The sequence below is a fragment of the Cibotium barometz genome, chromosome 39 (assembly GCF_041138505.1).
Source record: "Cibotium barometz isolate CiBa-2024 chromosome 39, ASM4113850v1, whole genome shotgun sequence".
Classification (NCBI taxonomy): domain Eukaryota; kingdom Viridiplantae; phylum Streptophyta; class Polypodiopsida; order Cyatheales; family Cibotiaceae; genus Cibotium; species Cibotium barometz.
In genome coordinates this window covers 9775005-9785118 of record NC_141084.1, presented here as the reverse complement: position 1 = coordinate 9785118, position 10114 = coordinate 9775005, and the positions used below count along the sequence as shown (strand labels likewise).

General features: G+C 39.1%; 1 protein-coding gene across 1 annotated transcript; it reads right to left on the bottom strand.

The window, feature by feature from the left end:
• Window positions 1-4706: 4706 nt before the first annotated feature.
• Window positions 4707-9342, bottom strand: LOC147615702 (cinnamoyl-CoA reductase 1-like). The gene is made up of 7 exons (XM_086778267.1): window positions 9290-9342; window positions 8724-8944; window positions 8262-8416; window positions 7664-7849; window positions 7055-7217; window positions 6760-6949; window positions 4707-5063 (listed from the first exon to the last, which is right to left on the bottom strand). The coding sequence occupies exons 2-7, from the start codon at window positions 8929-8931 to the stop codon at window positions 4916-4918; spliced, it is 1050 nt and encodes a 349-aa protein (XP_086634393.1). The 5' UTR covers window positions 8932-8944; window positions 9290-9342; the 3' UTR covers window positions 4707-4915.
• Window positions 9343-10114: the final 772 nt, after the last annotated feature.

Here is a 10114-nt window from a genome sequence, read left to right as displayed (position 1 = left end):
ATTCGGCTTTAGGCATTTAGCCATTCGGCTTTAGGCATTTAGCCATTCAGCCATTCGGCTTCAAGCTCTCAACATTCAGCCATTCAGCTTTAGCCTTCAGCATTTGGCGCTCAACTTTTTGCTTTCAATGTTCGACTAGGCTTTCAACAATTAGCCTTCAGCGCTTGGCATTTAGCATTCAACTTTCAACCATTAGTTTTCGGCATTTGATTGCGGCTTTTGCATCAGTAGTAAGCTATCAATCTTCAACTACTGTCAGTATACAGCAACTGGCCGGGTTTACCCATTCAACAGTCACTTTCAGCTTTGGCACTTTGTATTCGGCATTTGGATTTCAGTCTTCTATCCTTAGCACTTGGCATTTGGCATTTGGCTTTTAGCTTTCGTCAGCTGATTTAGTTAGTCGATTCAGATCCCACTGTCAGAGCCGATTGAGATTCTGTTCGACAGCTAGTTCAACGTCCGTCCACCAGCTAATTCTAATGATTCCGTCTTCAACTTCCAACCTACTGATTCTATGCCAAATTAGCTTCCGACCTGCTGGGCTGAACTGTTACCGCCATGTTAGCTTCTAACTTGCTGACTTGCTTATTCCACGTCAGCTTCCAACTTGCTAACGCCACGTCAACTTTCGACCTGCTAACTCTACGTCAGTAGATTTTGACCTACATTTTTTTCTTCAATTGATTCCACCTATAGCTACCAACCTGCAAATTTCTATTTTGGTAAGTTTGCACATGCATTGAGCAGACATTTGAGGTACTTTGAGTCACTTGAAGCTACTGCTTGTGTTAGATATACTTCATTTTTTCCATTTCTTTGCTACGTAAAATGACTGTCGACGACTTAACAATCAGATACATTGATTTATTTGCTTCTTGTATGTCATTGTTGGATGCTGATTAGTCCTTTGATTTGGGTGCCACCAAGCACAAGATGTTTGCCACCTTAAGAGATGCTTCGTAAGGTGGTGCAATTTTGTGTGCTAATAATGCCTCCTATGCCATTAAAGGCATTGACAATGTGGAACTAACATCATGTCGTGGGGGGACAGAAGTACTCTTGCTGCCACTTCGCATGTACCTCGCATCTACAAGAATCTAATTTCTGTCTCAGCACTTGCAAAAGCTGGTTTCAAAATCCAATTTTCTGATCACTGCTACTCCATTTTGCTACAAAACTAATTCCGATGCGCTTCTTTTTGGTACATTGCGCAAGGGCCTTTATAGGCTTGACATGTATGACAGGAGTAGTGATTCTCATGATGATACAATAATTTATTCTACATCACAAATTATGCGTGATACTAAGCTTTGGCATGCTCGTCTTGGTCACCTTAACTTTAACTCTCTTATGCAGTTACAACGGCAATTTATGGCTCAAGTGTTGCCACCTATACAACTCCCACACAACCTCCTAACATTGTGGACCGATCGAAGGGGGGAAAACTTCTCACATGCAGGATTATCAGTTGGTGTTGGTTCATCTAATGTAGCATTGCATGATGCTACTATGCCTGACATTAATCTTGGAGATGACCCGTATTTTGAACCAGGATTGTCAGTTGGTGCTATGCTTGACATTGATCCTCGTGATGATCTGTCCTCAATTGAATATGCTTTATAGTAATTGTCAGCAAAGTTGTTTCTATGGCAGTTGCATTTGAGGGGGGACACAAGTTGTGTATTGCTATTGGTGATGCATGTGGTCACTTATGCATTTTACCCCTCAGTTGTGCTATGTCTTGGAGACATGTCTGTATGGAATGATGTTTACTTGCTGAGATGTATTACTTATGTTGAACCATCTCCTTGTTTGAGTTACCTCGCCTTTGTAGCTCATTGACATGGATGCTAATGGAATTAGACTGCTACATTGTCTTAAGTTTGGTTGCCTTGTCACTATGTATACTTCAAGGTTCTTCTGCATCAATTTGTGTGGGATTACACATCTCTTATAATTTGTCATACTGTGAGGTTTCCTTATACTCTTATGCTATGGCTGGATGTATTCCTTGTTGCCCCCACTTGTTAGATTTGTTCTATCATCTCATTTCCATTGTTGACTCCACCTTGTTGGCTTGACCATTGACACATGTCATTTTTCTTATGTATTGGCATTCAGTGGACATTGACAACTTATACACAGAGCTGACATCTTCTATTTATTGCTGACTCAGTTGAGCCCACTTTGGCTTTGAATCAGCCCTCTGCCGCTTGACAACAATCAGTCAATTAAGTAGCCCAACTTTCCCATATTGCTCTCATGCCATGGGTGATGCATTAACTGAAGAGGATGCACCCATTGTGAGTATCTTGCTGAGTAGTTGGATACGCGATGCCTCTGGACATGCATCTTATTTTTTGTTGCTTTCGCATTACATGAGGAGTCACTTTCTCTTTTCAATGCATTGGAGGATTATACTTGGGTTACAATCATGCGTTTCGCATTCTGCTGCTCTATTAACATTCCATAGATTCAACAAAAATTGGCTCTTATTATTTACTCGTGACATACAGCATACATTTGTTCAGACATTAGGCTTTTGCACTATTTGGGTGTCCAGTTTATAGCAATTGAGGCGGGGGGAGGGGGGCATCCTACTACTTCCAGAAAAGCTTTTTGATGCTACCCCTTATCAGCGCACTGTCGGATGCCTTATTACATATGTAGTCCCATCTTGAAATTCAATATGCAATGCCACAAACTGAACAAATTTTAGCATTGCCCTAGCTTCGACATTGGCAAGCAGTGAAGTAGAAATGCATTTTCTTTATGCTTGTTCGCCTACACTGACAACTATTGGGCATGATATTCCGACACTAAGGTGTCAAATAGTGGTAACTGTTTCCGACAATAGCCACTTCAAGTTGTGAAGCTAAGTACATCGCAATATTCATAGCTTTTGAGGAATGTATGGCTCCACCATCTATCGGCAGATCTTGGTATTGGACAGTCGTCTTCTACCACCATTTTTCACTTACATTCAAAGTGCATATGTAATCGTGCAAAATATATTTTTTCATGCGCGAACACAACACATTCAAGTGCATTGTCATTATGTCAAGAAAGGCTCCATGTAGGAGAGATTGCCTTGACCTATGTGTCTACACATGCCAATGTAGAAGATGGGTTTACCACATCTCTTTTGCAGGGTAGTCTGATACACCCTGTATATGTTCACACCATTCACTTTAGAGGGGTTTGTTAGCCTAGAAGTCGGTCGTGTGAATAGCCCTACACATGGGCACTTTTTACCTGGTGTTGGCATGGTTTTTTTCCTCGTGTGTTAGCCACATCAGCCCTAGGCCTAGGGCTTCTATTCGTACTCATGTACTCCACTTATTTCATATCATATCATCAAGAGTACTTTCCAGCATCGAGCTTCATCTTTCTTGCTCTCTCAGCCTCTCTAGCATTGTGTGCATGTGTGTCTTTGTAAGTGTGCAGAGCATCTTCTCCCTCATCCACCACGTTTGCACTAGTGCCCCCCAAATTAAGATGTCCAGTCCAAAAATCCAAAGTGCAATTTCCTAGCCGACTGAGCACATTATATTATGTAGAACTATGAGCTTCTCTAAGGAATGTACCAACTCTATAGTGAAGAGGAGGAAGTCTGCATGGGTGAAAATAAACCCGAACATATCATGTTTATGTACATCCTCCTTGATTATAAAATTTTATGAGCTACGTTTTCTATTTATTATGCATGAACCGCCTCCATTTATGTATCTCATATTTTCTTTCGCGTGGTTAACAAAGTTAGTGCATATTATAAATCTTGTTTCGAGGAATTTATTGATCTAAATGTTCACAAATTTCTATTTGCCAAATAATGTCTTCATCTTGCACTCACTATTGCATCCAATTCCATACCTTTGTTTCGTGGTCAACCATTTAAATTACAAACACATGCAAGTACAGTTTATTGAGTCTACATTTTCATATCTTAGAGAGAGAGAGAGAGAGAGAGAGAGAGAGAGAGAGAGAGAGAGAGAGAGCTTTACAACAAATTTAATTCTTCTAGTGTGGCAAAATGAGAACAAATGTAATACGTTTGTATGATGACTATAGCTAGTAATTGTGATCTTTGTATTGGAAGTGAGCTTCTTTTCTTAATTAGTACCCCACAAAATGTATTTTGATCTATGGCTATGAGCACTATCATTATTTCATGACCAATTAGAAACAGAAGGATATATTGTCCAGATGTCTTATGCATTAATAAGGATATGCATCTTGTTACACTTGGAATTAATGTTTAGTAATATGATAGAGATGAATGAGAGTGAATACATACATTGAACTTATTACAATGGTTTTGAATCATTTTAGTTAATATCTATCAACTAATGACACCCTTCTCTTGTACGTTGATCACTGTGTCATGTAAACACTTCTTAAGGGGAGTAAAAATAAGCCCTAGGTTGCATAACTTTTTGTTGGAGAACTGATATGCTTGAACTTTGGGCCGCTTCTCATCGAAACAAAAGTTATTTAAACAATGCCAAGTATTATGAGAAATGCATATGGTAAAATGCTATCTTGGATTATAGAACAAAACTCAATATGTTCTACCCAGATGCTATGTTCTAGATAATGATTCCTTATAGGTTATCACAATAAGATATGGACATGCAAATGTAGCTTAGAGGGTCAAGGTCTTAAAGGATCTAACTTATTGGAAGATTTAAGCACCCTGGGTGTAGAGATTTAATCTACTATCATTTATGTCAATAAGCAAAGGTGAAAATGGACCAAGGTTTGTTGAAATATAGAAGAGGAAGCATATGAATAAAGAGAATACATTCCCCACTTACAACTTCCTACTCATAGATCAACTAACTCTCTCACCATGACACATGGCCATGTAGATATAGGACTTTGTCAACAAGTATGATGGCTATATACGAGATCAAACCATTATGACACCCTTCTCTTGTAAGCTGATCACTGTGTCATGTAAGCACTTCTTAAGGGGAGTAAAAATAAGCCCTAGGTTGCATAACTTTTTGTTGGAGAATTGATATGCTTGAACTTTGGGCCGCTTCTCATCAGAACACCTGTAGTGAGAAGTTATTTAAATAATGCAGAGTATTATGAGAAATGCATATGTTAAAATGCTATCTTGGATTATAGGGTGAGGATAAAGAGTGTACGACGACATAGAGGAGTGTAATACCGGGGTAAGTGTGGGTGCCATAGCATACTAATAAACATTAAATGAGTGAACAAGCATAGTACATAACCAATGCGGCTAATGGAGCATGCATCACAGGTATGGAAGTGGTTGTTTCCTTGAGCTTGCATGACACAGACATTGTTTGCCTCTTCACAATACATCTTCTTGAGTTACAATTCATGTTAATGAAAAGCTTATAAATCTCATGATATGACAAAATCTCAACACACACACGCGCACGCGCGTGTACATGCTTGCGTGCACACATCCACATTTACTTCATTCTTTGTAGTGCTTGCATCTCATTGATTGTAGATTTGTTGTTGTTTTCTAATGTATAATCTTACTCTTTTATAACAAAAAAGCTACATGTTATTCCCTTCATTAATCTTCTCTTTTTCAAACTTTAGAAAGCATGGAGCACCCTTCAAATAATGACTTTCAGTGTTTTGCAAAACATAGATATGAAAATTCTCCTTGCTATGATCCTCGTTTGATGCACATGCCTCTCTTGTTTATTCATAGTGAAAAGTAAATATTAGAAGTGGTCAAGTTGTAGTTGTTTATGTATTTTACGCTTTTCACACATATGCTTTTATCTCCTTCACTAGGTTTATAATCTCGAGAACTGTGCATATTTAAATTTTCTCTTTCAAGTGTAGACAAAGTGATAGTATAGTCATGATAGTATTTGGTGAATGTTAGCCCTTCCTAAAAAAGAATTTTCTATAATGATAGTATAGTGGTAATATTGTGATAGTATCTAGTAGTATAGTGGTAATATCATGATGTTGGGCCTTCCTGAAAGAGACTTTTTTATTCCTAATCTTTTCGGTTTATAGAGGGATTGATTTGACTCAATATTTTTTCTACTAACCATGATAACCTCTAAAATCTTTATCTATCTCCCTTCTTCTATGTAATATCCTTTTTTACTACCTTTCTTTTCTTAGCATTTCTTTCCTTTCTTTCAAAAAATGGTTGTAATAACCATGCCAAGTGTACTTTCACTCTTGAAAGAGCTCTTTTTCTCCAAACATCCACATGCGTGCATGCAATGTGTATGTACACTCACATACATGCACATGCTCACAAAATCACACATGCACATTCAAAATGTGTGTGAAAGCATTTTTGCATTTTCATTTTCAAGAGTTGACAATTGATTGAAATTGTCAAGACTTTTGACAATTCATTGAAAATCATTATGCACATACACATGATCGCAAAATCTTTTTTGCATTTTCACTATCAAGAGTTGACAATGCATTGAAATTTTGCAATCCCTTCATAGGCTACACTTTGTTCTACCTGTTTTGCATGCGTTTCAAAGAACGGTAATAGGCTTTCGAGAATTTTCTTTAAACTGTGTCTTTTCTTTCTATTTGAGATATGATAAAAAAGAAAAAAGGAGTAAGAAAAACCCTTTCTTGTAATTCGGCTAATTTATAGATTACCAATGTAATTGATTACTTTGATGTAAGCGAGGATATAAGTTGAATAATTACTAAGATTATTATGTGTTTTTTTTTAGGACTTAAGAGTTGATTATTAGTGTTCTAGTGAAATGCTCTTACTTTGTTGGGACAGGGTACTGAGGGAACATGTTGGCAAGGAGGTCACAAACATCCCCTCGATGCACCAAACTCTCTGCACACAGGTACCTCCCATTGGCCCATGGGGTCTCATAGAGAAGGATGCATGCCTTAGCCACATCCCTCACATCCACATACGCTTGAACTAGGTTTGCATATGTCTTTGCTGACCCTATAGATAACATAAGCGTATGTTATTTGGGTGTAGGATTATGTGGCCATGTTGAATTTTATTTTTATAAATAATGTACATGCACAAAGGATGGGCCACATTCACCTGTTAAGTATTTGAGGATATGGGCGGTGCTAGCATTCACGGTGGATTGCAACAAGGGCCCAAGCACTAAAGAAGGGTTTAGCACCACCAAATCCACATTCTTCTCCTTTGCATGATCCCAAGCTGCCTTCTCAGCCACTGTCTTTCCATAGCAATACCAATTCTAATCACAAATTCAAGATCATGATAAGCAAACACGGCATGGATTAACCACATTTTGATAATCAAAATGAGCTCAACTCAAGCAATGAAAGCTCCTTTAAAAGCTAGCATGTAAGACTAATTATTTAGGGCCCCTCATGCATACAACCCATGTCCTTCTTGTAAGGGATCTAACGACGGCGGTGGGAGGAAAAAGGTGGGAAATCAAGCCTGCCCATGTGGTATTTAGCAAATTCATATAGTAGATCATTATATAGGATGTGTGAGCTTGGGAGTAGGATGGTTGTGGCAGCAGGTGTTAAAAAGAGATCCTTTGTAAATGGTAGCTTTTATCTTATAAATATAAATATCCTTTGTTCAAAAAAAAAAGGATTTGCGAGCTTGAAAAATGCAAATGAAGATTTATTTAATTAAGGCTTTGATGTGGGATAACAACTAGTTACCGACCTTTGTGTCTTTGCAATAATCGAGGTCACTCCAACATGCCTCATCAACAACAACGTTACGGTCCCTGTGAGGATCCATGTACACGGTTCCAATTGATGAAGTGAAGATGATCCGCTTCACCCCGGCTTGTGCCGCCGCATCCAACACATTCAGAGTCCCTTTGATTGCAGGGTCCACCATTTGCACCTACAACAATGTAGGAAAAAAAACAACTAAATAAGGGACAAATATGTGTGTGTGTTGGGGGGTGGGGGGGTTAGGGTTTGAGATTTAGGATTTAGGGGTCCACCATTTGCACCTACAACAATGTAGGAAAAAAAAAACAACTAAATAACGGACAAATATGTGTGTGTTGGGGGGTTTAGGGTTTACGATTTAGGGGTTTTTTTTTTTAAGAAAGAAAGAAAGTTATATTAAACGTCTTCAAAAGACCAAAAGTGATAGGGGGGATAAGGGGGGGCTTACTGGGTCATCTGTGACTGTGCGCGTGGGTGTGTGTGTGTGGAAGCAGCTTACTGAGTCATCTGTGACTGTGTGTGTGTATGTGGGCAGCTTACTGGGTCATCTGTGACTGTGTGTGTGTGTGTGCAGAGCTTACTGGGTCATCTGTGACTGGGGAGGCAAGGTGGAAGACGCCGTCGCAGCCGGTGATGACAGAGAGTAGGCTGTCAAAGTCCAAGAGATCTGCCTTGGCAAGCACCAGCCTCTCTGCAGCCCCTTCCAATTGCTTCAAATGGGCATTCTTTGGGTCATCTGCAACACCACTAAAACATCGCTTAAGTATCCACTAATCTCACTTAGAATGCTAACCTTGGCATGGTGAATCATCAATGATTAAAAAATACTAGAGCCAATATGACCAAGGGTTACAATCAATTTGACCTTACTCATGTGACCTTGGGTTAATGTGACCCCAGATTAGAGCTAATTTGGCATTAATTACAGCCGATTTGATCTTGATCACAGCACCTTAAGGTGATAATTTTGATGTGTGATTTGGCAGACTGTAATTTTGCTATTGATTACTTGATGGATAAAAGATGCTAAATTTTATTTTTACCGGGATTTCTGACTGTGCCTTTGACAGTGTAGCCCTTTTGTAAGAGGTGCTTGACAAGCCAGGAGGCTATGAACCCCCCTGCTCCGGTTACACACACAGCGGCCGGCACACCGCCGCCCACATCTGCTTTCACACCACTCTCCAGGTTGCTTTCATACACTTCCACACCGCTGGCCGACTCTCCGCCCATGATAACCTGCTCAGGCATTTTTATGTTTAATCTGCACCAACAAAAAATAAATAAATTCCATCAAATCACCCAAAAGAAAAAATTGCAGGTGGGAAAAAAAACATATTTTGAGCAATTTGTCGTCCTGTAATTAAATAAACTCGATTTGCCCAAAAAATCATGTAAACACATAATTCGAGATAAATAAGCTGTAAATCATCTCCGTAAAAATTAAGTAGACTGGTGGTGCTATGCCACGCATTAAAAAATAAAAAATTAATTAGAAAAAAATGCACAGCGGAGAAAAATTAGAAGCAGAGATTAGAGCCCGCAGAAAAGAGGATGTTTGGCCGTGTTAAAAATTTCTTTTCGAGGGAGATTAATGAGGCAACTGTACGTGGTAAAAGGGGAGCAGGCACCTCTGTGCAGCAAAAAGCCTTCACGAAAAGAAGCCTAGCTAAAAGACAACTGACGCACATATATATATATATATGTGTGTGTGTGTATAGTAACAATGAGAGAAAAAAAAAAAAAAAGGAAAGGGGGGGGGGGCATAGTTGGTTTTTGACAAGCGCCAAGCCTATTTTTGAGCATCTTGGTCGTAAAATACTTTTAAACTTTTAAAAGCCCGTCACAAATTACATTAAAATACCAAAAAAAACTCCTTATATTTCACCAAACTTGTCAATTTTGAAGGGCAGGAATAATCAAGGGCTGGCTTAGGTTAGCTTTCAGCTTGTTTGGTAAAGAGCTTTTTGAAGGGCAAGAATAATCAAGGGCGGGCTTAGGCTAGCTTTAAGCTTGTTTGGTAAAGAGCTGTTTCAGGTGGTTTTATTGGTTCCATCAATACTACCTTGCGTGCCAATCCATGCACTGCTTTTTTGTAAGCAATACATCAATTGTATTTTATTTTATTTTGTAATTTTCACACTTTGATCTCTGCTTGGATGTGTTTTTGTGTGCACTCCCACGTGTACGTGCATCTATCTACACGTGTACGTGCACTTGTGTGCATGCTTGCCTATGCTTTGTAGGTGTATGTGTGTGTATGCATGCATGCATGCGTATATGTGTGTGCGTGCTTGTGTATGCTTGCTTGCTTTTGCTGTGCACTCACACCTACATGTACAAATGCATGTGAGTGTGTGCTCATGTACATACGTGTAATTTACCTCATACAAGACCTCACTAAGAATGTGTGTACACATGTACGTATGTGTGT

What these genes read in the sequence shown, in the direction of transcription:
- LOC147615702 (XM_086778267.1), bottom strand. Translation starts at nt 8,931, where the DNA reads ATGCCTGAGCAGGTTATCATGGGCGGAGAGTCGGCCAGCGGTGTGGAA. An exon ending in TATCCTCAAATACTTAACAG is followed by an intron (nt 6,950 to 7,054) that starts GTGAATGTGGCC and finishes TGTTATCTATAG; the next exon opens with GGTCAGCAAAGACATATGCA. An exon ending in CAGTACCCTGTCCCAACAAA is followed by an intron (nt 5,064 to 6,759) that starts GTAAGAGCATTT and finishes TTCTCACTACAG; the next exon opens with GTGTTCTGATGAGAAGCGGC.